Genomic DNA, 27,761 nt, shown 5'->3' on the forward strand with positions numbered 1-27,761 from the left:
TGTATAACCCAATCAAGTACCATAATATTTTAAGCCTGAAATGAAAGATAGTGTTTATAAAACTTTGGGTACTAGAATAATTTACAGTCTAGTGTTCCCTCCTTCCCTATCTATTTTTAGAAATGTACAAGAGAAATGTTTTTATAGCAGGGTTTTCCCATACGAGAAAGGTGGCGAGGTAATTAGTTGAAGGGGGTTCTTTAATTTCCGCACACCTCTCCCCATAGAAAATAGCCTAAAACCAGTTACTATATTTCCTACAGAGCAAAGCCTGGTCGGGCAAGCTGTCAGCGAGATCTTAAGCTTCATTTGAAGAGGCAAACAAAAATTGTTCTTTGCTGTATTATAAATATTACTAGCGGCTTCGCCCCTAGCCTCTAGGGGCTTTGCCCCAAGAGGTGATAAAAAAAATTAATATTTATTGTTTTTAGTGAGAGAATGTTGCTATTCTTTCATTCAAAATAAATGCTGGAATAAAAAATATTTTTTAACAAAGGACCTAGGAAATCTTCAGCAAATAAAAAAAAAAAAAAAAAAAAAAAAATGGGGGGGGGGATTTTTTTGTTTTTGGGGGGGTTGGGGGTGTCCCACCCCCCAAGAAAATAGCTTAAAACCACCACAGGACCAATAGGTATATACCCTGAAGAGTAGAATCCGATCGGTTCAGTAGTTACCGAGATCTTAAGGGACAGACAGACAGACGGACGGACAGACAGACATCGTTCTACTTTGTATTATAGAAGATGAAGAAACAACACCCTGCTGATGTGATAATACGCGGAAATGAATACACACCAAGTTACTGATAAAAGGTCGGCTTAATTTGAGTTGGCAATTGTGTACACAGTTTCCTCGTCCTATCTCACTATTTACTACTAGCTAAAAAATCTTTAAACTTCCAAAAAAAAAATTCAAATTTGAAGTTTGAAGTTTTTTTTAGCTAGTAGTAAATATTGAGATAGGATGAGGAAACACCGACGAAACTATGTACACAATCGGCAACTAAAATTCAGTTGACCTAATAAAAGCCTTTACGGAAGCAAAGCTTCTCTACAACTCACTCGGAGCAGTTGTTAAATTTTGTTGTCCATAAGATAATCTCTAGATAATGAGATATATATTATATTAGTGTTTTTTGGAACAAAATCTTGCTAAAAGAAGTGCAAGATTACGCGGTTTAACGTCCTGCGAACGACAACAAGCACTTTAATTACACGATGATTCATTACAGTGTATGGTCATAAGTCATGCCTGTTTTGGGCCAAGGCATTCCACTAGCTTTTATAGTCTTCAGCTATAACTTAGTGTAGGGCTGAGATTAAAACCCATGACCTAACCAACAGTGAGCGGATGTGTTACGTAATATCATAGACCCGGGTTTAGTTTGTCAATTTCAAGCATCTTGCATTTGACGTAATTTAAAAAAAAATGTTCTACATAAAAAGGTGTTCCTAATTAATTATAATATACTAGCGGCTTCGCTCCTAGCCTCTAGGGGCTCCCCCCCCCCCAAGAGGTAATTTAAAAATAAAAAAAATAATTGCCTGTGGTGGTGCAACCACAAAAGTTTTAATTACCTGCCTAAAAAAAATTGGGGACATTTTTTTTTCGGGGGGTTGGGGGTTAACCACCCCCCAGGAAAATAGCTAGAAACCACTACAGGACCAGTAGATATATTCCCTGAAGAGTAAAATCAAATCGGTTCAGTGGTTACCGAGATCTTAAGGGACAGGCGGACGGACGGACAGATTTCAAGCTACTTTGTGTTTTATCCTTTTCGTAATATCGTAGCAGGACTCCTCAACATTTACTTAGTCTAACTTACATACAATTTGCATCAGAATTTTGTTAAAAATTTACTTTATGTTTAAAATGCAATATGAAATAACCTGCCTATTTATCGCTTTAAGCCTTGTTTATGTGAAAACTGCATGGCAGAAAATTTAGTGAATATACATATAGTAGGTTACAACAGAGTATTCTATCATTTTAGTTAAGCTACAATTCAATGTGTCATTCTTGTTCAGTCTTTATTGGATTTAAGTTTATTTAAGGATTCTTTTATTATGCTGAAATTGAATAAATTAATATGTTCTGTCTATAAACAATAGAGTTTGGACGTGTTATTATATAGTCTAGATTTACTTTTAGCTTTTGTCCTTTCCAAACACTTGAGAGCTAAAAACAGATTAAAAATGTGCGTAAAATTTGCAAAGACATACACATACATCATACTAGTGCAAGGAACGATTGTTATTTTCCAGTATGGCTTCGAAACCGATTAGTTTTGTTAGATCCGAGGGGCCGAAGGCGTAAAGCTGTCTATAATACGATTATATAAAAAATAAATTACTCATATATTGTATGATTATTAATACGTAAATATCCTCAATAGCAAAGCTGACGGTTTTATTCATCATTCTTTCCATGGAATTTTCATCACATCAATCTAAAGAACATATCTGAAAGAAGAATAACATCAATATATTCAACTACAAATCTATATTACCTATTATCATGCTGATTATCATTATTATAATTTTTATTATATATGCATAAACTATGTTAGTATGGGGAATAACATAGGCATATCATTATTTTCCAGTATTTAACCAAAGAAATACTGAGACTGCCCTATTTATGGCAACATTGCGGCCCATAGTGCCCTATCTCACCTTTGATCCAAGGAGGATCAAAATGTCTTATGACAATAACTCATTTATAACGAATTTTAACTCTATCATATGTAGTTAGCTTATTATTTATATTATTCTCTGAAATGATAATGTTTTTTATTTACATGTATGATGTGTTCCTTTCAATTAAAATTGTTTGTATTTTTATCATGTATGTTTTATTCCAAAAGATGAATAAATCATTTAAACACACACACATTTGTTGGAAAGTACGGCATTATATGAACAAACAAACTAAAACGTTATAACGTAGCTTAGCTTCAATAATAAAAGAGATAAAACTTTTAATCTTTTTTGTTGATTTATAATAATATGTAACAAGTTATTTATAGAAATGTACAAAATTATTGGAATTTAAATGCAAATTATAATCTTTTTATTTTAAAAATTTAAACTAGAGAGGTAATTAATTTAGAATTCTAGCATAAGAAAAACTTAACAATGAAAAATTCTAGAAGGGATAAGACAATGGACGATAAATTCTCAATTATTAAACAAATTTGGATCAACAATCCAAGATTTAATCAAAGTATCCAAAGATTTTATTATGTATGAGAGACTGTGTTTATTAAACTTTGGGTACCGGTATAATTTACATTCCAATGGCTTTTCCCTCCCCCATAATATGCTACTTGATGAAATTTTTACTTTCTATGAGATTTAAGTGTCATTGGTTTACAAGATCTCTATACTAATCACCCCTCTCTAGAAACATCTTAATCAGTAATATACCTAATCACATTGTAAACAAGGATGACCGCATTCATAAGAAGCTCATTTGGAACTAATGCAAAAAAGACATAATTACAAAATAGAGCCCAAATTATATTAAACTTATCTAGGGGAGGGGGGGGGGGGAGTGGAACCTTCCATCCCAAACAGTAATAAACCTATCCTGGGAAGATTCACTGTATTTTTCGGAACGTAAATTGAGACATCCTGTTACTTTTATCTAAGGAATACTTTTAATGCATAAACGATTTTTTAAGGACTGGCAAAGTAAACTAATATTACCGAAGAAATCCATTTACTGTACGTATATTATTTGGTAAAGGTAATCTTTACAAAAAACCAGCTGTCTCTCTTGAATAGCAGCCGAGAAATCACATTTCAACCATCTTACAGACTAAAGGACAGATATACAAAGTGAATTATAGAGTAGCTTGATAACTAAAAAAGTAAGAAGCTAAAATATATAGTAAACCAGAAGTAACCAGATCGATGTATGTATAGTATTTCAACTTGATTTCAAACTCTGGAAGATTTTGGACAATCGTAGCGTTTGACATGTCTCCTAAAAATATTTTTAATCATTGCATAAATAAAACAAATCATCATTAATTTGTTAAACTATATAAAATAACTATTTAAATACCTACAAGTTCATCACCACCTAACCGAAATTGAAGGGCCGGGAAGGGAAAAATAGACATAACCAACCGAAAGACAATTTTGAAGCTACCCTAAAAAGTACAAAAATTCTGCAATTTCCGAGATTTTTAGCTTCAGACAAGAACCTCACTACTTTATATTTTATATTTAATTCTTTGACTATTTAAATGACAATAGGATTTAGAATACAATTTTTCCCCATATTTTTTTAAAAGTTGTTCATATTGGAAACTTTACTCAATTCTTATAAGAACTTCAAAAAATTCTTTAATTCGTATGTTTTACAAATACATATGATAAGATAAAAATAAATACTGGGTTCGCTAAATTGACGACAGATATAGTTAAGCTTTTAGCGGCTACGATCCTAGAGGCCTCTAGAGGAACGTGAAATGTTTCCTTTTAAATGTATGTTAAAATCATTTAGCTGTTTACCAAAATGGTCAAAACGGTAGATGGCGCTAGTTATATTTTTTGTTATTTGGCGATTTCTCTTGGGAGGGTTGTGGTAACCTCCCCAAAAATAGTTATAAATCTACCCAGGACCTCTGAGACGATACATTGTAAAGGAGAACTATATCGATTCAGCGGATAGCGAAATCCTTCGGACAGACAGACTAAGATTCTGTTACTTTATTATAAGGATTATATAATGATAATACTGATATGTATCAATAGTAAATATTGCTAAAAATACAAAACCTGAATAAATTGTTGAATTGCAGAATCTTTCTCTGTTCTTCGACCCTCAAAGAATATTACTGAAAAAATAAAAGATCATCAATTAAAATTTCTAGTTTGGCTTTAATACTGAACGATGATGTATCATATATGGATATAAATAGAAACAATTTACAAGAAAAAAAACTTAGAATTAATCCTATAATTTTAATTTTACATCCGCTGAAAAACTGTCTATAATATGATACAAAAACTATATTATATTGGCACCTTAAGAATAGAATTTTCATATCTCAGTAATGGGTTCTACTGAAGCAGATACGCTGAAGTCACTAAACAATTTCGGTATTATCCTCTTAGAATTTTTTTTTTTCAATTTTGAAAATTTGAGTAGAACCCTTCCCCCCCCCCCCCCCCGACAACGAACTATGAACTCTGGCCGCAGCGCTCGGCTCCCTAGCCTGCCTAGCCGCAGCGCTCGGCCCCCTTGCCTGCCTAGCCGCAGCGCTCGGCCCCCCTTGCCTGCCTAGCCGCAGCGCTCGGCTCCCTAGCCTAAAACCTAACCTAACCTAAAATAGTTGTTCGTCGTTGTCGGGGGGTACTCAAATTTTCAAAATTGAAAAAAAAATTTCTAAGAGGATAACGCCACAATTTCTTACCAATATAAAATCTAGGTTCAACCAGATGAATGAAATATGTGAATCCTCCTCCAGACATTCCGCCATCATAGAAACATATATTCCTAGATAGACAGATTCATAAATAGATAGATAGATTAAATAGGTGATTCAATATAGATTAAAATAGGTAGTTCAATAGATAGATTAATAGATGAAGCAGTAAAATAAATAGGTTGATAAGTATATAGACAGATCAATAAATAAATGGATATGTAATTACGTGGGTTAAAACTGTCGTCACTTTAGGTTGCTATGGAATCGGGTAAAGGGGGTGGATGCAGGGGCGTCCAATCTTTTTTATTTGGGGGTAGGGATTTTTTGAAGGTTGGGAGGTAAAATGGACGTCCTTGGGTGGATGAGGGGTTTTGTTATTCTATCCCGCTGCGAGTTTCACTTTATTAGATCTTTAAAATGTGGTGTTATATCCAAATTACAATATATACAGGGTGGGGCAAATAAGACCGGACAAATTCTAACTTCTAAACAAATTAACATAAAATCGTCAATTTTAAAGATTTTATTGAATTTTAAAAACTGGCAAGCAAAATAGGTATATGACTATTAGATTATTCAATAAAATCGCCGCCAGCCTCAATCACCCCCTTCACCCGCCCCCTGAACCGCCTACAGGCCCTGGTCACCATGTCCCTGTCCAAGCTGGCGAATTTCTCCTTGATGGTGGTAATGAGGGAGGTCATTGTTGTATAGGCACGTCTATTGGTGCATGCTTCAAAGTAGCCCTAGGCCTAAAAGTCCATTGAATTAAGATCGGGCTGCTGGGAGGCCCCATTTCCTTAGGAACGTGAGTAACCGCAGGATCCAAATTCACCCAACTTTAACGCTACCCTTTGACACGGAGGCTCTTATTTGGACCACAGTTGAGCTGGAACGACGTTATATACCTTTTTGGAAATGGCATGAAGATTCAGCTAGGGTTGTCAGCAGAATTCATAGTCTAAAATGAGTTTTTAAGTTCCATATGGGTCTCTAACGTCGAAAACCGAGAAATTTTCACGATTTCACACAATTTTTGACATCTTTAAATCTGCAACGTTTCACTTTGCCGGAGTACTACAGCCAAGCCACTTTAGATAGAAAGCTCTAGTCTTTTCTAGTGTCTTACGTATGTATTTAACAGTATCCCCAGCAAGTTGCATAATTCTACCTCATCTACAAATGGGCTGAGATCCGATTTAGTGGGCCCTAGTCGAGAATCCAGATTATTCCACCGGCGCATTTCGAATCTGCCTTGTTGAACATAAGCGCGGCCAGCTCGGAGTACGAGCCCATCTTCGTCTAAAGATTTTTTTGTGCTAAAAGGTCATTACCTAAGCTTTTTATAGTGGGTTTAAACGTTTTGATCGGTCAAGTAGTTTTGGCGCTATGGCCGTTTAAAGTTTGTCCGGTCTTATTTGCCCCACCCTGTATTATCCATTGATAAATAGATACCTGTCTTGATCCAACTCATCTTCTTTATTTGAAATAATCATTACAATATTTGGCCAATGGTGGCTTGGGTCGGCCTAAAATATAAAAAATGTTTTAAATTAATTCATGAAATTTAATATGAACAGACAGACACACATACAACTTACTTCTTTGGCAGACAGACATCCATTACCGCAAAGGATAACTGGAAATTATTTGCTATTTTCTGGCCAAAAATTGAAAATCTGATGGAAAATGGCATGCAAAATTTCATATCCTGTAAAGGTATAGACAAACAAACATCTTACTTTTTTGGAAAATATACATTCTATAACTACATAAGATGAATGGAAGTCATTTTCTATATTTTATACCTAGCTGATAAATAAAAAATCCAAAGCCAAACTGAAAGAAGTGTGTCTCTAAAGTTAACCTGCATAGGCGTCCAAGGAGGGGGGGGGGGTAATGGGGCGATTACCCCCAAAATTTTTTTCATTTTACCCCCCCCCCCCCCATTCAAAATTTACCCCTACCCTGGGGGTGCCGTAGGCACCCCTAACCATTTAGGAGGGGGTATTCACCCCCCCCAAACAATTTTGGGGGGGTAAATACCCCCCTCAAAATAAAAAATCTCTAATAAAAAAAATTTTACCCCGGGGGTAAACTAAATTTACCCCTGCCAACAGATTTCAGGGGGGGTAATTAGCAAATTTTACCCCCGGGGTAAAAATTTTTGGGGGGATAAAAAAAATTTGCGGCGCGCTTCGCGCGCCATTTTACCCCCCCAAACACAAATTACCCCCCCCCATAAAAAATTTTTACCCCCCCCAAAATAAAAAGCTTGGACGCCCCTGGTAACCTGGGTAATTTCAAATTGTAGCCTGGAAAAAATGTGTTTTACGCATGGACACACACAAACGAACAGAAACTGCTGTTTTAAAGGTCCTAAGGGCCATACATATGACGAGAAATCATTGATTTTTTTAATTAGTGAAAAAAGGATATTATTTTAAAAATCATGTAAATTTTGTAGAGATATTTGTTAGCTTTGTTATTTCAATTTTTATAATTATTATTCAAATTCAAGGGCATGTGTTTATTTATATTTTTTATGAATTACAACATTTCATACAAAACAACAACAATATAACACATAAATCGTCTTTTCTTTAACACCAAACCAGTGTTTATAATGTTATAGAGGCTCATAGCTACAGGGTTCTGTATTCGCAGGTGCAAGAAAAAAAGCCTAAAACCATCCCAAGACTTAATTCTGAAAATTAAATACGCGAAGCTTACCCAAAATAGAGAACCCAATCAGTTCAATGGCTATTAAGCTTCAGACAAAAAAACCTTACCACTTTATTTTATAGGGAAAAGCTTTATTTCTTTTATTCTATTTTATCTTATCTTTTCTTTTATTTAATTATTTCAACCTTAATAACCCTTAAATTTTTATCGTTTATTTTCTTATCCCTTGAATATAAGATTAGAAGTCTAGATGTTGTGATAGAACTATTGTAAATAAAGCTAATGACATGTTTTATAACTTATTATCATTCACTTAATAATATTTAGGGTTTCGTAACATTGAGGCCACGAAAAACTTTCTTTTTTATTTTAAAACGATTGTTATAAAAAGCAATCGTAAAGGATAAGACAATGGCCATAATGAATACCCCTAATTGTAATAAACAAAATTACGCCTGTTATACACTTAAATTATTGGTTTAAAAGCTTAGACACTGCTAGTTTAGGACCAACCAATAAAAGCACCCAAAGTTTTTAAACCAACGAATATGATAACTGGATTACTCATTGAAATGTTTAAAGTTATATTAGAGACGCTATGCATGCATATAACATTATTCCTTATTGTATTTTATGTTGTAAATAGTCATAGATTCAAAATGATTGGTAATAATTTTAGAATTGCTTAGCTTCCTATAGTGTACCATATCGTTACAGGAGTTTAAATGTAATGTTTGTGAAATATAAGATGATTTTACCATGTCTAAATGTAGAAAAGCTTCGCTATTAATAACAAACTTTATTTTTCTAGATCAAAGTTTGAAGAGTGAAGAGCCTATCCAAACAAAACCCCTTTCGGGTATAGTCCCTTTTTTGGCAACACCTCTTAAAGGGCGTTTTGTCGTATTTTCACAGTAGCTTTTCCCATATTTCTAGCCCCTGCGGAGGGCTCTAACCCTACGGGGCAATCACCAAACACAACTTAATCTAATCTAACCTAAAATATTCAATCAAAAGCTAATGTGAAAATTCGACGAAACGTCCCTTAAGAGGCGTGTCACGAGAGGGACTATACCCCGCCTTTCAACTATACCCAAAGAGTAAATCTCATACAAGTTTAATAGAAAAATGTTTTATTGTACTATTGAAAAGATTTTATAAATAATTCTGCCTTGCCCCAGAAAACAAATGCGCATTTTAAGAAAAACAAGGATGACAACATCCATAAAAGCGAAGCCTTGAAACGGTAGGACAAACGGACATTAACACTTGTAGAGTGTCAGAACTGAATAATCATAATATAAATGTACTAGTGGCTTCGCCCCTAGCCTCTAGGGGCTTCGCCCCATGAGGTAATGGAAACTCAACCCTCCAGAATAATTTTTTAGTTATATTTTCATAAAAGTTATTCTTTGCCGAATTACTCTTTGGTAAAATTAAACCCAGGTTGTGTGCCGTATGCACAAAAATTTCAATTCGTAAAAATTAAACCCAGGTTGTTCACCGTATATCTCGTACGGGGTGAGCATAAGCGAGTACCCTGTATGCAGCGCAAGCTCTGATAGTCCCACTGATTGGACCACATATACACAAAAATTGAAAACTCTCCTCTGTAAATTTTATTTAATACCTATAATTGCAACAACTTTTTAAAGATGTCAATTTTTAAAAGTTACAAAAAGCCCAAAAAAATTCTTTGGTGAAATTTTTTTTTTTTTTGGGGGGGGGGTTCCACCAACCTAATTACTGGTTTTTGTAATTTACAAAAATGAAAAAAAAAATAAAAAATTTGGAAATAGGGATTTTTTTATTTTTAGGGGGGTTGGGGTGTCCCACCCTCCTAGAAAATAGCCTAAAACCACCAGAGGACCAGTAGGTATATTCCCAGAAGAGTAGAGCCCAATTTGTTCAGCAGTAACTGAGATTTTACAAAAAAATGTAAAAAAAAATTTTGGGGGGGGGTGGTTTTTTTAGTTTTTGGGGGGGGTTGGGGGTGTCCCACCCCCCAGGAAATTAGCTTAAAACCATCACAGGACCAGTAGGTATAATCCCTGAAGAGTAGAGCCCAATCGGTTCAGCGGTTACTGAGATCTTAAGCTTCAGACGGACAGACAGACGGACAGACGGTCAGACGGACAGACATCAAGCTACTTTGTATTATAGATAAGAGTCAAAGTAAAATTGTAAGTAAATTTGTTGAAAAACTGCTTGATTCAGGATAATGTTTATGGACATACTAACATTTTTAGGACTTGATTGTAGAGTTGATTCGCTGATTACATTATACTTTGTTGTCCCAGGAATCAATATACCAAAAATCAGATAAATCGGATTAGATAACATAAAAAGGGAGAGGTCATTTTCTAGTAAATCCCGTAAAGGTGTGTGTTATAAGGCCTAAAAATAGTAGTAGAACGATAAGGTGCTCTATATATTTGTATTTCCTATTGAATAGAACAATAGGGAAGAAATTTTTTTTTTTTTTTTTTGATAACCGTGCCTGGAATATCTGAAATTTCTATCAAACGCTTTGTTTGGCTCAAACTGACACAAATAAAAAAAAATATAATTATAATAAATCAACCTGTAAAGAATGACTTCTTCCTTTGTTTAATGGTATAGATTGTTCTTAACCTTTACCTTGTACCTATAGAAAACATTATTATTATAATTATATTTTTTTTTAATTTTTGTCAGTTTGAGCCAAACAAAGCGTTTGATAGAAATTTCGTATTTTTTTTAGATAATCCAGGTACGGTTATCAAAAAAAAGAAAAAAATTTCCCTATTGTTCTATTCAATAGGGAATACATATATCTAGAGCACCTTATCGTTCTGCTACTATTTTTAGGCCTTATAACACACACCTTTACGGGATTTACTAGAAAATGACCTCTCCCTTTGTTGTTAAAAAAGTAAAAAAATCAACATATTTAAATGGACGTACGGACATTTTGGCTACGCTTTCTAAATCGTACCTAACTAATAATGGAATCACCATGCAAAATTTAAAATCGATAGGACAATTCTAACATGCCTAAATTAACGAAAAAAGCTATCCGTTACGGACGTACCGACCCTAATTATAGAAAAGCTTCGCTTTTAATACCGACCCTAATTGAAGAAAAGCTTCGCTTTTAAAAACACCTACACATTTATTTCTTATTTACTATTACTAAGAATAATTAAACATTAAATTTTGCATGTGTAACAAATAGGTTACACGATATTTTTAGTAGTAAAGCTACTCTTTATTTTGATATGTCCGTCTGTCAGACCAAAATGTTATGGGGAAATAAGAATATCTTAGCTCCACTTCAAGATATATTTTCTTCCTCATGATACTGTTCATCTATTATATGACTTACTTGAACCGTTGGTTGTCGGTCCGACTACAAAATATGGGTATAGTCCTTTCCACGACATCCCTCCATAAGGAGCGATTCTTCGTATTTTTCACAGTAGCTTTTTTCCTATTTCTAGCCCCTGCGGGGGGCTCTAACCCTGCGGGGCCAATCACCTAACCCTGTGGGGCAATCACCTAACACAATATAACCTAACCTAACCTAAAATAACCTATAAAAAGCCATTTTAAAAATACAAAGAATTGCTCCTTATGGAGGGATGTCGTGGAAAGGACTATACCCCAAAATATTTATATGAAAAGGTTTTGTGATTTTCTTTAATTTTGATAATTTAATGGCCATGAACATCTGATTTATAACCACTCTGTTCGTTTGTTCATTCATTGTTACTTAATAGATGTTGCCATTCATGTAGCGTCCAAACTTCTTAACAAATTATTTGGATCTACTGCAGTTCACGGTAAAGTATTGCTGGTAAGCAACATTTTTAAAAAAATCTATGAATTTTAAAGGCTGCTAGCTGCCAACCGACTGAACGTACAGATCATACCCGCACATCATTTTAAGTGGCATAAGAATGCCTACAAATAATCTGGAATAGCCAAGAACAATTATGCACAGGGAAAGCTTCACTGAAGATAAAACGCCTAAAATAGGTATTTTTCGCGCATTTCTCTGCACTGCAAAATAATTATGCATTATTTATTTATGGCTATTCCAGATTATTTGTAGGCCTACTCATGCCGCTTAAAACAGTGTGCGGGCATGATCTGTACGTTAAGCCGTTTGGCAGCTAGCAGCCTTTTAAATTCATAGATTTGTGGAAATATTGCTTACCAGCAATATTTTACCGTGAACTGCAGTAGATCCAATTGTTTTATCTACAGAAGGTCTTATTTTGTATTATAATCGGTGTCTAAAACCTTAAGAAATTATCAGATGAATTTTTCATGGGTAAAAACTTAGGAGATAAGAATAGGATAACGATAATAAAATATTACATAACCATGAAATCAAGTTATAAGCGCCAAGCCCTCAAATTTTATAATTTCAATAATATTTACATTAACAATCTATAGTATAAATATATCTGACTAAAAATATCTGCATTCAGATGGATATATAAATGTGAAGAAAAAAACATTGACTCAATGGTACGAATCCATTTCTACAAAGATCCGCAGGCTTAGCATAAATGACAGCGTACAGACATGCCGTCGGGGAGATACAGGGTTAGAGTCTGGAATACACACCGTCATACACTAGAGACGTAAAAATGCTGCTATGTCTGGCACGTGACTATAATAGTAAGAGCAGAGAGAATACCTTGACCCGAAAACAGGCAAAACTAATTACCATATGCTCAGTTAGGTCTGCTACAGTGTTTCGGAGCCGTTTAATTTTGATGCGGCTCCGGCTCCGACCTAAAATCAAGAAAACTCGACATATTTTTTCCCCATAAAAAAATATTTTTTATTTTTGACTTTTGAAGGTTTTAAAAGTTCAATGTTTGATAAAAATGGACTTGAAAAACTTAAAAAGGGCATTTGCACATGACAAAACAGAGTTACCAAATTAAAATTTATAAAAAAAATCTCTTTATTTATCTAGTCCAGAGCCGGAGCCGTTTTCAACGAAATTACGGCTGCGGCTCCAGCAAAATATAGCGGCTCCCGGCTCCGAAACACTGGTCTGCCAGACAGAAGTTGTGCAATCAAAGGGTTGGTTATCTGTTGGGTGTTGAATGACTAAATATTCTATAGTGGGCGTTAGAATATCACTTCCCATTACAAGCAGATGACACTCTTGGGTTCTCTAAATGATCCCTTAAAATCGTAGGAGAATTAATATTTCTACTCTGATCATAAATTTAAGTTAGAATCATCCAATCACTTTCCAACATTGCAGGTACACGCTAGCAATAATATGGTACACATTTGAAAGTTTAGCAACCCTTTAACATTATTTTTTATACATATAACTAGCGGCTACGCCCCCTATAGGCCTCTAGGGGCACTTGATATGGTGTGGGGTTTAATTCGACCCCCAACCCATTTTAAGGAAAGTTTACCTATTCTCATTTTTAATTTTTAGTTTTAAAAGAAAAATTTAAACAGTTTTTGTTGTTGCGGGGGTTCTGGGGATTATTTCTCCTGGGGTGGTGATACCCTCCACTGAAATAGTTATATACCTTCCCAAGATCTGTGAGCAGCTACATTGAAAAAGAGAACCATATCAGTTCAGCGTTTAGCGAGATCATTCAGTACAGACGGACAACACAGAGATTCTGTTACTTTTGTATCTAAGACTAGAGGATACGCCCCTAGAGGCCCCTAGTGGCATTTAAATGTTTTTTTTTAAATATCTAATTTGAGTCATAATTTGTCTATGTTGCGATCAGCTGTTAAATTTATGTCACTACGCAGCGCCACTACGCTAGCGACACTATGTGGCGGGAATATTTCAATTTTTTTTATTGTATTGTGATTTCTCTTGGGAGGGTACCCTCCCCCAAAATAGTTATAAACCTTCCTTAGACCTATGAGAATCTACCCTGTTAAGGAGAACCCGATCGGTTCAGCGGTTAGCGAGATTCTTAGGTACAAACATACAGACAAACACACAAAAATCCTGTTACTTTATTATAAGGATTTATCTTTCTCTAAACCCCTGATGTATTCTAGGAATTAATGTGTAAAAAAACAAGTAGGACTATATCCATATATAGCAGGAATATTAATGGATAAGACATTGACATTAAAGATAAATTGATGTTCCTCCAACCCTAACTCAATTATAATTAACAAAATCACCCATTATGCAGATTAAAATTAGAAGAAAACATTGAACACTATTAATCCATTCAATCTTATTAAGAGCCTTCCCTCCCCCCCCCCCCAAACAAAAATAAAAATTTTAAACAGGGGAAAAAATAAATCTTGTGCAAAATATACACCCCTGATCGGTTTAGTTGGTATGATCTTAAAGGGCGATCAATAAACCAGCACATAAAACAACGGGAAAGATCCAGAAAAACAGCTCAATTAAAGAGGATGTGCGCTGCTCTAAGATAAAAGTATCCTACAAATATTTACTTAACATGTGAATAGTACACTAGTCAGTAAACATTCAGGGATATCAAGGGATACCACAATTGAAAATAAATTTATGCACATCCGCCAATGATGATAAGCAAAATTACCCCTTATGTAAATTAAAATTCTTGATAGTAAGATAAGTTCAGACAATGCTGGTTAAATCCAACTAAAAAAGATTTTACAAAAGTACCCAAAGTTAATAAGTCAACGAGTGTTTAAAAAACGTTGGGTACCAGTATTCTTTACTAGCAAATGTCTCCTCCTTCCCTGGTAAACAACAGTTTATACAACAGATTTTTAGGTCGTTTTTTTCAATGGGAACAAAGCTACTCTAGAAGTCTCGCCTGACCAAACATTCATTTTTACGAAAGGCGTAACATTAACACAACTCCATACCTATTGGAAGTTCAGCTTTCCAATTATAAATATATTTAATTTGGGCCATTTTTATACCAAATTTTGACACGATAGAATTGCCCAGTTTTTTTTGATTAAATGTGATTACTCTGATGATTAGTCAAGATGTTAATAGCGAGTGTCATATTCTTGTTTTCCCAAAAAGCTCCGCTACTATATGTATATACTAGCGGCTTCGCCCCTAGCCTCTAGGGGCTGTGCCCCAAGAGGTGATCAAAAAAAAAATTTGGCGAAATTCTTAAAAGGACCAAGGAAATCTAAAAAAAAAAAAAAAAAAAAAACGGGGGGGGGGATTTTTTTGTTTTTGGGGGGGTTGGGGGTGTCCCACCCCCCAAGAAAATAGCCTAAAACCACCACAGGACCAATTGGCATATACCCTGAAGAGTAGAATCCGATCGGTTCAGTGGTTACCGAGATCTTAAGGGATATAATATGTTTATAGATGACATATTAATTGTTCTTGTTTAATAGGAATAGTGAATAAAACTTGTACACTGAAGACCGATTGGCGTCGCGTCTTCTGAGAAGATGAAAAATTACTAGGTAAAAATGTTTTTTAAATAGGCCATAAAAAAAAGAATATATAATTATTTCAGATAAAATATAACGTAACCAATTTTAAAAAGCTACCTACTTTGTGAATATATGTATTTAAGAGTGTGAGAATCAAAATGTTAATAAAAAACAGCTAAGATATCCCAAATTTGAAATAAACAAATAAAAAAGACAAACAGAACCGAGTGGTGGAAAGAAAGAAAGGTAGCTACTAGGTGTCCATTACTCTACATTCACAAGGGTATACATACATACAACATCCACCTCGATATTAGTTTAAGAGTGTCAAATTTTTTAATCCTCCTGGCAAACCCAACTGCATGCCACTGAACTAGTATTTATATGATAGGAAATAATTGAAAATCTCTAGAAACAAAGCTAAACCACACAAATACACAAAATGGCACATTGACAAACTTTTGCGATCACTGTTTTAGAGGTCATGGGAACCATACAAATAACAAGAAAGCATTAAAATATTTTTTTTAATTGGTCGCAGAAGTAAAAAGTATGCCTAGGGACTGGACTGTAAAGATAATCAGCACTCATAGACACCCATCATAGACACCCATCCTGCTTTTTTAATAAACAAGGATGGCAACATCCATAATAGCGAAGCTCTGAAACAGTAGGACAAACGAACATAAACACTTGTATAGTGTCAGAACTGAATAACCAGAATATAAATGAATAACAGTCGAAGCAAAATTATAAGTAAATTTGTTGAAAACTGCTTAAATGTAGGATATTGTTCAAGGACATACTTACGTGTTTAGTACTTTATCATAGAGATGCTTCGCTTATAACATTGTACTTTGTTGTCCTAGGAATCAGTATTTAAAAAATCAGATCATGTTTAAAATGGACGTAAGGACATTCTGGCTACGATCATAGATTTGCTATGCTTTCTAAATCGTACCTAACTACTACAGGAATCACCATGCAAAGTTTGAAATCGATAAGATAATTCTAACATGCCTAAATTAACGTAAAAAGCAATCCGTTCCATCGGTCGGACGGTCGGACCGACCCTAACTATAGAAAAGCTTTGCCTTTAAAAAGTGCTCACCGGATGGTAAAAAATGCATGGAAAAAGATCTAGTCCCGTGACAGAAGTAGTCTCACTCTTACCAACCTAAATTAGATAAATAGATAGGTGATACCACACAAAGTACCCTCTAGAGCACTGATAACCCCCCTCCTTAATTCAATATTACTTGAAATTAAGGAAGGGTTAGATTTTCGATTGTTTATTAGTTAAGGTTAGGTTATATTAGCCCTACAGGGTTTAGGCCTTCCGCATGGATTATGCATAGGAAATAAAAACCGTTCTTATATCAGTGCTCAATCAGCCACTTGTCGAAAACCTCCCTTTGATAAATAAACAAGGATGACAAAATCCATAGGTAGCGAAGCACAAAAAATTGTAGATGGGAATACGTACAAGTAGATTTAAAGTGTATTTATTAAAATCAAGAATAGATTTATTGGAGAAAATAAACACGAAACCTTGTTTTATTTTGTATGATGAAGACGGTTAAAGTAAGTTGCATACTAGATGCACATAACAATGGAAAACAATTTTTTGAAACTGTTAATGCAAAAAAGTTTTAAAATTGGACCTAAAATACCAAAGATATGGGGAAATATGTCAATCATATAAAAATAGCCAAAAACCTGCTAAAAGGCAGTTTGGCCGCCATTGTTTCTTTTCTTAAAACGCCAGAAATTTAATTTTAATATCTTTAACTGAAAATTTTTGAAAATTGGACCATAAACACCAAAGATATGGGTAAAAATGTGAAAAATATAAAAATAGCCAAAACCTGCAAAAAAGCAGTCTTACTGTCATTGTTGTTTTCTTCAAACGACAGGAAATTTAATTTTAATATTTTTATATATGGGGAAAAATGTGAAAAATATAAAAATAGCCAAAAACCTGCAAAACGGCAGTCTGACCGTCATTGTTGTTTTCTTCAAATAACGGGAAATTTAATTTTGATATCTTTAACTGAAAACATTTTGAAAATCTAACCATAAACACCAAAGATATGGGGAAAATTTGGAAAATATAGAAAATAGCCTAAAACCTGCTAAAAAAAGCAGTCCGACCGCCATTGATGTTTTATAGTTAATTGTGCTCCTTAATGATGGGAATGTTGTCAAAACATTGTGAATTATAGAGTAGCTTCGCTACTAAAAATGTGTTAATTAGATAGGTAGTTTAATAAATCCTTATACTAAAGTAACAGGATGTCTGTGTGTCTGTGTGAGTATCTGTGTGTCTGTACCGAAGGATCTCGCTAACCGCTGAACCGATCGGGTTCTCCTTAACAGGGTAGATTCTCATATGTCCCGGGAAGGTTTATAACTATTTTGGGGGAGGGTACCACCACCCTCCCTAGAGAAATTAATTTTTTTTTAAATTTCTCAATTTTAGAAAGAGAGTTCAACGAAAAACAAACATCAAACGTAAATTATTAAATTCGACTCTCTCCTCCTCAAGTGCCCTTAGAGGCCTCTAGGGGCGTAGCCGCTAATAGAAAGATACTTGAATAGGGAGAGAAAAAAAGATAAAACGATTGTAGATGTTAAAGGACGCCTGCAAGAAATAACACGCTTTAACTGCTGAAAGACTGCCACAAGAAGACCCAATACCCCAAATTACAAGCCTTCAGCTTCAATAACAAAAAAGTTCTAGGCATTTTAAAATAGCATTTTATGTACAATGGAATTTTTGAAAGATTTCCAATGCTCATAAAAGAAAAAACAATATTAAATTACGTTGCCTAGACATAAAATTATAACCTTATCTTTGTCAAAAACTTAGATTGCCTGTAACTGATTACATTTTTACAATAAAAACACCACATTTCATAGTCAAAATCTATGAAAAACATTCGATTTAAATTGCATTTTTAAACGAAAATCATAGCGGAAACAAAGGGGTAAACTAATACAAGCTTAGCTGTGATTGGTTGTTAAGCTGATTCAGCCTTCTGATTGGATACAGTACATTCGGTACAACGCAAGTAAAACTTAATTTTTTTTAATGATTTTGACTATAAAAATGGGTATTTTTATTGTAAAAATATAATTAGTTACTGGAAACCTAAATTTATGACAAAAATAAGCTTATAATTTTGTTTCTAGGCCACGTAGTTTAATTTTAAAGTTTTCAACATGAGCATTGCAATTCTTTCAAAATTTCCATTGTACATAAAATGTCATTTTAAAATGCCTAGAACTTTTTTGTTATAGAAGCTGAAGGCTTCAAATTTGGGGTATTTGGTCTACTTGTGGCAGTCTTTCAGCAGTTAAAGCATGGTATTTCATGCACGTTCCTTTAAAATGAAAACTAAATACTAAAGTACTAGGTATGTTGTCTGCTTGTGAATCAATGTGTCTGTTAGGTCTCTATACCAATGACCTATATTTAACCCGTAGCGCCTCCGCTCGTCGTAATGGGTTCGAATCTCGGCTCAACACCACGGTATAACTAAAGTTGTTTAAAATGGTTCCTACTTCTGCTGAGATAAAATCAATCTTACTAGACGTTCACTCAAAGCCCAAAAATAATGGACTTAAAAGTGTATTAAACTGTATATAATACATTTGCGAATATATTGATACCATTAATTTGCCTCTTAGATAGAAAAAAGTATGTTTTTTTAATATTTTTCTCTTGCTACAAATCAAATTTCAAATTTGAGTCACCAAAAATCCTAAACTAATTTTTGCTCTAGAAGAATCAATTTTTGGAGTTAGAAAGTGCTTAATACCTCATTTTAATCGCCTGGCATTGCTTTAAAATATACAGGTAATGACTTGGTTGTTTATAGAACAGCTGACTAAAAAATCAAGGTTTTGTGATAAACCCACTTTTGTTGTTGCTCTATAAATGATATTTTTTCCCCCAATTTTTTTAGCTGTAAAGAAGCTTTATATATTCATATAACATCCACCTAAATTTGACTTTTGGTATTTTATTTATAACATTACCAGAGGGAATTGAATTTTGGAAAAAAAATATCAATTTATATTTTACACTTGTGTCGGTATGTAATTCTTGTATTCCCTGGCAAGTTCGAACCCATTAATCCCCTTTTTCCTTACACCAGAATTCCCCAGAGAATGAGTGTGTTACGCGGCATTCCTAACTATCTCCGCGCGTGGCTTGTAAACAAACAAAAAAGACGCGCACTTTTCCTTTGATGATTCCCATGTGAGGAGCTACGTGAATGAAAATAATGTATTGCTTGAAAATACATGCGCTCTAATCCATGGAAGATCTCAAATAAGCCTTCCTGCTTAGTTTGACATCATATGTGGTAAGAATTTATCTTTTAATTCTTGAAAATAAGCGTAGAATGGTACAATTTTATGAAGAAATTTAAATCATTAATTTTTCAATAAATAGACCATTTAACTGCTAAGTTTTGATATACGAATATTTACTTTTATATTATTGATTATTTTATTCCAAAATTATCAATTTCTGATGCGATTTAATATGTTTTGTGCCAATTTAAAGTTTTTTAGAAAATTCATATTTTTTATTAAATTGAAATCACGCAACCTCGATGTTACAAAAATAATAACCATTAATTTTATGTAATTAATTCTTATATTTTTGTTTTAGACTTACTGTTTTCATGGTAATAAATACACATTCGTAAACTTCACTATGTTGGTCATTCGGAGGGCTTCGAGATAAGATTTCGAGAACGGCTAGGCAATGCGTTCCGAAACAACACTGCTATGCATTGTTCTTGTTCTTGTTTCTAAAAAATATTTATATTATTAAAAAGAGAATTATTTAATGCTTCTATAGGTATGTTTATCATTTTTCTAGGCTAAATATAACTATAATTACACCATTTTAAAGTTAGACATCATAACATATTAACGCAATTATTGAATCGGTCTGTATTATTAAGCTGGCAACCTTAAAACAGCTGCATTTCATTATCCTATTATATAAAGTAATAAGCTTTTTTGTCTGTAGCTTAAGATTTCGATAAAGTATAAGGTTTTTTTTACTAATTTCCTTACTCCTTTAATTACAGAGCTCCTAGATGCTTGGAGCGCAGCTGCTAGTAAACAAACAAAGTAAAACGATTCCTGAATTATTGATTTACATTTTTAAAAAGCAAAACCTATTTTATAATTAGGATGTGTATATCCACGCCATGGTTAGCTCTTTTTGTTAATTCAGGCGTGTTAGAATTAATCTTAAATGTTGGAAGATGATTTTTGTAGCAGTAATGTACTTAGCAACTTTAAAATCATTACTTTATGTAAACGGATGTCCAGGTGGGGTGGGGGGAGGGGGGGGGGTAGGGGGTTAAGGGTAATTAATTAATTTGGGGCAACCCCATAATTTTTAAATTTTTAATTTTTAACCTTCCTTTCTCCCCCCCCCTCCCCAAAATAAATATAATCAGCTTTGACGTCATTGCCTCTATGATATAAAGATTACCCCCACAAAATGAACATGGGGATGCCCAAATTTAGATATTTCAATTTCCCCCCCCTTCCCCCAAATCAAAAAGCTTGGACATCCTTGATTATGTAAGCTCATTTAAAACATACTGAAATCAATTTGTGTACAACAATTATCCTATTTAGTTTTTTAGTAGCCAAGCTACTCTTTAATTTAAAATATTTGTCCGTCCGTTGTCTGTCCATTCATCTGTACGTCTGTCCATCGGTATGTCTGTCTGTCTCAGACAAAAAGAGGAAAACGTAATTTTCTCGGCTTCTATAAATGATAGAAGGCTGAAATTTTCATGGATTGAATATTCTCTCTCTCTATCAATACTCCATATTTTCATCAAGTTTCATTAGGATTTGTCAAAAAACTGGGGTGGGCTATATCAATTCCTACATTTCAAGTTTTCTACTCCTATTCAAGATAGATGGTTGAAATTTTCAGGGATTGAATACTTTGATATTCTGCATAATTTTATCAAGTTTTATTAAGATTTACTTATTGGGGTTCTACCTCAAACGTAGGAGTCCCAAATGTTGGAGTGGACAAATGCAGGAGTCCCAAACATCGGAGTGGACAAACATAGGAATGGGACAAACGTCAGAGTGGACAAACATTGAGGTGGACAAACATCGGAGTAAAAAACATTGGAGTGGACATTGCTTAAATAAAACCTAGGAGTGACTGCTATTTTAATAATATTACAATTTTGAAATTTTTTATACCTCTGTCTACAAAATAATGGCTATGGCTGCAGCGCTTGGCCCCCTAGCCTATAACCTAACCTAACCTAACTAAGAAAAGTAACGGGACAAAGGGGGGGGGGGGGCTGTGTTTGTATAAAAAAATTCAAAATTGAAAAAAAAGTTTGGGACTCCTGTGTTTGTCCACTCCGATGTTTGTCCCAAAAATCCTGCGTTTGTCCACTCCGATGTTTGTCCCACTACTGCGTTTGTTCCACTCTGACGTTTGGGACTCATGCATTTGTCCCTCCAATGTTTTTCCACTCCTACATTTGGCATGGAACCGATTATTGGTTGGGGTGCTAGTTTGATTCCTAGATTTTTAAGTTTTCAGGATTTTCTACTTCTATTAAAAAAATTTAAAAGGCTGGGTTTATACCCCCCATAATATATTATTACCCCCATCCCTAAAAAATACCCTTTTACAAGCACCTCCCCCTGGATATTCCTGCACTCCCCCTTGTAGTGACTAGGCCAACTTCATGGTCTCTGGTTTCAGGAAGCCCATTCAATTATGAGAAGTTCACATTATAATAGCACTCTTGTAGCATCCTCTCTATTAGCATTACATGTTTAATGCATTATAGACAGACAGATAGGTATTGTGAGGGATCCTACACTTTATAACACCTTGTTTTGCAAGGTAAAAATTGTTCCAATAGTTCTTGATATTGATATTTTATTTAAAATTACAATAACTTGAATATAATGATGTTTAAAAAATACTGAAATTATAGTTATATTTAGACTAGAAAAATGATAAACATACCTATAGAAGCATCAAATAATTCTCTTTTTAATTATAAAATATTTTTTAGAAACAAGAATATAGACAGACAGATAGGTATTGTGAGGTATCCTACACTTTATAACACCTTGTTTTGCAAGGTAAAAATTGTTTCAATAGTTCTTGATATTGATATTTTATTTAAAATTACAATAACTTGAATATAATGATGTTTAAAAATACTGAAATTATAGTTATATTTAGACTAGAAAAATGATAAACATACCTATAGAAGCATTAAATAATTCTCTTTTTAATTATAAAATATTTTTTAGAAACAAGAACGAGAACAATGCATAGCAGTGTAAAATATAAATTGATATTTTTTTCAAAATTCCAAAACTATCCAGGGACCTATAAGAAGCTTCCATAAAACAGAGAACTCAATAGGTACTGTAATTGTCAAAATCTTAAGCTGAAGACAAGAAAGCTTACTACTTTATATAATTGGATAATGAAATGCAGCTGTTTTGAGGGTTGCCAGCTTAATAATACAGACTGATTCAATAATTGTGTTAATATGTTATGATATCTAACTTTAAAATGGTGTAATTATAGTTATTTTTAGCCTAGAAAAATGATAAACATACCTACAGAAGCGTTAAATAATTCTCTTTTTAATAATATAAATATTTTTTAGAAACAAGAACAAGAACAATGCATAGCAGTGTAAAATATAAATTGATATTTTTTTCCAAAATTCAATTCCCTCTGGTGATGTTATAAATAAAATACCAAAAGTCAAATTTAGGTGGATGTTATATGAATATATAAAGCTTATTTACAGCCAAAAAAATTGGCAAAAAAAATATCATTTATGGAGCAACAACTAAAGTGGGGTTATCACAAAACCTCGATTTTTTAGTCAGCTGTTCTATAAACAACCAAGTTATTTCCTATATATTATAAAGCAATGCCAGGCAATTAAAATGAGGTATTAAGCACTTTCTAACTCCAAAAATTGATTCTTCTAGAGCAAAAATTAGTTTAGGATTTTTGGTGACTCAAATTTGAAATTTGATTTGTAGCAAGAGAAAAATATTAAAAAAACATACTTTTTTTATTTAAGAGGCAAATTAATGGTATCAATATATTCGCAAATGTCTTATATACAGTTTAATACACTTTTAAGTCCATTATTTTTGGGCTTTGAGTGAACGTCTAATAAGATTGATTTTATCTCTGCTATTTTAAATGCGCGACATTAATATAGTAGGGTAAATTGCTTGGCCCAAAAACAAGCGCAACTTATTACCATGCATAGCTAGGACTTTCAGACAAAGGTCATGTAATCAAAGAGTTGGTTATCTAGTGGGGTGTTAATTAACCTAATACCAAGGGTGTTTTTGACAAAAAGTGAGGGATTGGTTTCCATTAGTTATACTTGGTTGTTGGATCTGACGTTAAATTGTTGTAGATATCATTCATCGATTAAAAATATATTTAGAAATATGTAAAATTATTTAAAATGAAAAGCAGATCAGCCATACTTATCTGAATCCCTATGGGATTCTTAACTTAATAGATACAATGTAATTGAACACACAAAGTAGCAGAATGTGTGTGTGTGAGTGTGTGTATGTGTATTGTACAGATATTGTTTACAATGATCATGTGCCCAGTCTGTGATTATAAAATATTTAAAGACTCAGAAAGTAAGGCTGCTCTATAATTTATGTGAGATAAATATTTTTTTCATTTTTAAAAGCGAAGCTTTTCTATAATTATTAAAAGCGAAGCTTTTCTATAATTAGGGTCGGTCCGTCCGTACGTCCGTACGTCCGTAACGGATAGCTTTTTCCGTTAATTTGGGCATGTTAGAATTATCCTATCGATTTCAAATTTTGCATGGTGATTCCTTTAGTAGTTAGGTACGATTAAAAGCGTAGCAACTCTATAATCATTACCAAAATGTCCGTACGTCCATTTTAAACATGTTGATTTTTTTACTTTTTTAACAACAAATTTTTATGTGATCAAATCATCGGATTGATCTGATTTTTGGTATATTGATTCCTGGGACAACAAAGTATAATGTAATAAGCGAAGCAACTCTATAATCAAGCCCTTAAAATGTAAGTATGTCCATAAAAATTATCCTGTATCAAGCAGTTTTACAACAAATTTACTTACAATTTTGCTTTGACTCTTATAAATTTATATTATGATAATTAAGTTCTAACACTATACAAGTGTTAATGTCCGTTTGTCCTACCGTTTCAGTGCTTCGCTTTTATGGATGTTGTCATCCTTGTTTTTAAAAATGGGAAGCAGGAATAATAGGACAATGGACAATAAATTGATGTACATTCCACAATAATCATAATAAATGATCCCTTATGTAGGTATAGATAACAATTATTGTTTGCAAAGTTAGTATACTGCCAATTAATACCAACTAATCATTTATCTATAATACAAAGTAGAACGATGTCTGTCCGTCTGTCTGTCCGTCTGTCCGTCTGTCCGTCTGAAGCTTAAGATCTCAGTAACCACTGAACCGATTGGGCTCTACTCTTCAGGGAATATACCTACTGGTCCTGTGATGGTTTTAAGCTATTTTCTTGGGGGGTGGGACACCCCCAACCCCCCCAAAAAATGAAAAATACCCCCCCCAAAAAAAAAAAAATTTTTTTTTTTACTTACGCTTTTTAAATCTAAAATACGAAAAATTAGGTTGATCAAACCTCTTGGGGCAAAGCCCCCTAGAGGCTAGGGGCGAAGCCGCTAGTTAATATTAAGTTACTAAAGATTTTAAGCCAACGAATACGACAATGTGTTCCCTGGACATGTACGATCATCGTTTTACTTTCTAGAAGCAGTTATTAAGAAATTTCAAATAGAATCAATTTGATTTCATTTAAGCTGAAAGGGCATAAGGACAGACATAGGTCTATTGACAGCAGAATTTTCTCAAAAAGTAATAGACTTCCATTTTTAATAGCAACCAAGAAAATAAATATTACTATGTCTCCCACAGCATCACTGACGAACCAACAGAACAAGTGAGATATTAACTAGATGCACCATGATTTAGGAATCTTTCCAAAAATTTCATCCGTGTTAAATAACAGACGATTAACTTACATTTCTGTGATATGGAATAATTTTAAAAATTGTTAATAAAATTATTCTTGTTAAACTTTAATTTTAAGCAAGTATTAAAGTCCACATCACAAACACACACATACACACGCACATTAAAAATAGAGTGAAAATTCTTAGAACTTAAAGGAGGGTTTCCAAGAAATATTTTGATATATACACAATACATCTATGCATGTGTATATATTGGAGGACCTCAGGATTGGTTAATGTTCCATTACAAAAACCTGACTCTAAAAAAAGAAAGTTTATGTAAAAAAAATTTACATTCTCTAATTGTCAAGTTTAAGCTCTATAAATTATCGCAAAATTGTATTTTCAGTAGGGATAACATAGCTTAAAAAAAAACAAATTTAAAGGGTTTCTTTTCTTGGTACTCTCAATCAGAATCCATTTAGTGTACACACCCCTCCTTAACCGTACTTTAGATTAAAAAAATTTTCCAACCATTCGGACAATTGGGCGTTCAAATAGGACCTAGTGGTAGTTAGAATCAGTTGAGAACAAAATCCCAGCCGTTCCTTCTTGCCAGATATCGCCATTTTAAGATTTTAAGTAAAATTACACTAAATATCCAAATACAAACTTAAGTCTTCTTTCATTTTTTTTAGTATAATTTCAGAGAGACAGCCCAAAAACAGAGTATCTTTGCTCCTGTTGCCAAACTGACTGCCTGGAGTCCCTAACAGAGAGTGCCTTTATGTGTTAACACAAGTAGGGATTCGAACCCATTCCCAATACTAACCAAAGTGGAATAGCTGTGTATTACAACATGAGGTCAGTATTTTCACCACTGACAGATGGAAGGCAAGGCCTATCCTAACCAGAAACCCGATCATTCACCCATAGGCGCTAGTGGAGCACCTTGGAGGTCTGCACCACATGTTTTCTGGGGTGTTGCTCAACTGCATCCATGGATTGGGCAGGTTGAGACCTAATGGTGCCCTCAGACTCCCAGTAACCCTGCCATTTGGCCCAAGCTTAGAATAATGTCACACACCTGGTGCCGAGAAATGGGCTGTGAGATGTTCGCCTGCCAATCACAGATCAGCACAGCCGCCATGGAAGGATAGCTGCAGGTGGTGGGCCGCATACCTTCACTCAAATGCAAGTTAGCCCTATTCTGATCTTGATCCTCCAGGAGTTCATCTTGAACTATGCCCTGAGCCTGGGAGGGTTCTTTCTGAGGGAGTTGAGGACACCATAACTGTTTGACACACCTGAGCTGATGGTATGGATCAATAGGGAGAGTAGCCATGGTCGCCCCTTCTCACATTAAGCAAGTGGTCCCAGCCCTGCCAAGCCTGGGGAAGGCCCAGGGCCCCTTTCACAACCAGCTGCTGAAGACAAGAAGACCTATAGCTGTAAAATCAACTGTCTGGCAATGGCAGCTTTTAAGGAGCACCTGTTCAGAGCTGACTGATGACCAGGATATGGGTGGCGACTAGCGTGAGAGAGTAGCCATGGTCGCCCCTTCTCACATTAAGCAAATGGTCCCAGCCCTGCCAAGCCTTGGGAAGACCCAGGGCCCCTCCCACAACCAGGGACTGAAGGCAAGAAGCGCTCTTGTTGTAGAATCAACTGTCTGGCCAGGGCTGCTTTCATGAAGCCACTGCCAGCCATAGCCCTTGTCCCCATCAAATTTCATGAGGTCATTTTAGAGCTAACTAAGATTATTCCCTGTCAATCACAGATCAGCACAGCCACCATGGAAGGATAGCTGCAGGTGGTGGGCAGCATACCTTCAATCAAGATGCAAGTTAGCACTAGCCTGATCTTGATTCTCATGGAGATCATGGTGGTGTGCATATTGAACTATGCCCTGAACCTGAAAGGGTTCTTTCTAAGGGAGGTGGGGACACAGTTACTGTTTGAAACTATCCATGGTGGAATAGCTGTATATTACATTATTGGGCTCAGGCAATGCATGCCCCTCTGGATACCCTCTTAAATATGCTCCTTGTTAAAGTTTTACCGGCAGTCCCCATGGTCAGGCCCCTGCACTGGAAGTTAGGCCTGGTCTTGACCACCATCTCTCTCCTGGGGGGCCGTTTGATGCAGTCGCACCTC

General features: G+C 34.5%; 1 protein-coding gene across 3 annotated transcripts in view; it reads right to left on the minus strand.

Moving 5' to 3' along the window:
- Positions 1-2,978: 2,978 nt before the first annotated feature.
- LOC145329762 (KICSTOR subunit 2-like) overlaps positions 2,979-27,761 on the minus strand; it is a 74,733-nt gene continuing 49,950 nt past the window's right edge. Inside the window, exons 15-20 of one of the 3 annotated variants that reach the window (XR_013883081.1) lie at positions 16,632-16,697; positions 6,899-6,972; positions 5,429-5,511; positions 4,791-4,849; positions 3,396-3,990; positions 2,979-3,090 (exon numbers count right to left, since the gene is read on the minus strand). Coding sequence is in view for 2 of the 3 variants with exons in the window: in XM_080174143.1 (XP_080030269.1) it covers positions 3,934-3,990; positions 4,791-4,849; positions 5,429-5,511; positions 6,899-6,972; positions 16,632-16,697 (339 nt within the window). In the remaining variant the exon portion in view is untranslated. Of the gene's footprint in view, positions 3,991-4,790; positions 4,850-5,428; positions 5,512-6,898; positions 6,973-16,631; positions 16,698-27,761 lie in introns of all 3 variants that reach the window. The other 2 variants (XM_080174143.1, XM_080174144.1) reach the window with 2 other exon arrangements.

The sequence above is a fragment of the Acartia tonsa genome, chromosome 10 (assembly GCF_053477335.1).
Source record: "Acartia tonsa isolate MP-2025a chromosome 10, ASM5347733v1, whole genome shotgun sequence".
In the NCBI taxonomy this organism is placed as follows: Eukaryota; Metazoa; Arthropoda; class Copepoda; order Calanoida; family Acartiidae; genus Acartia; species Acartia tonsa.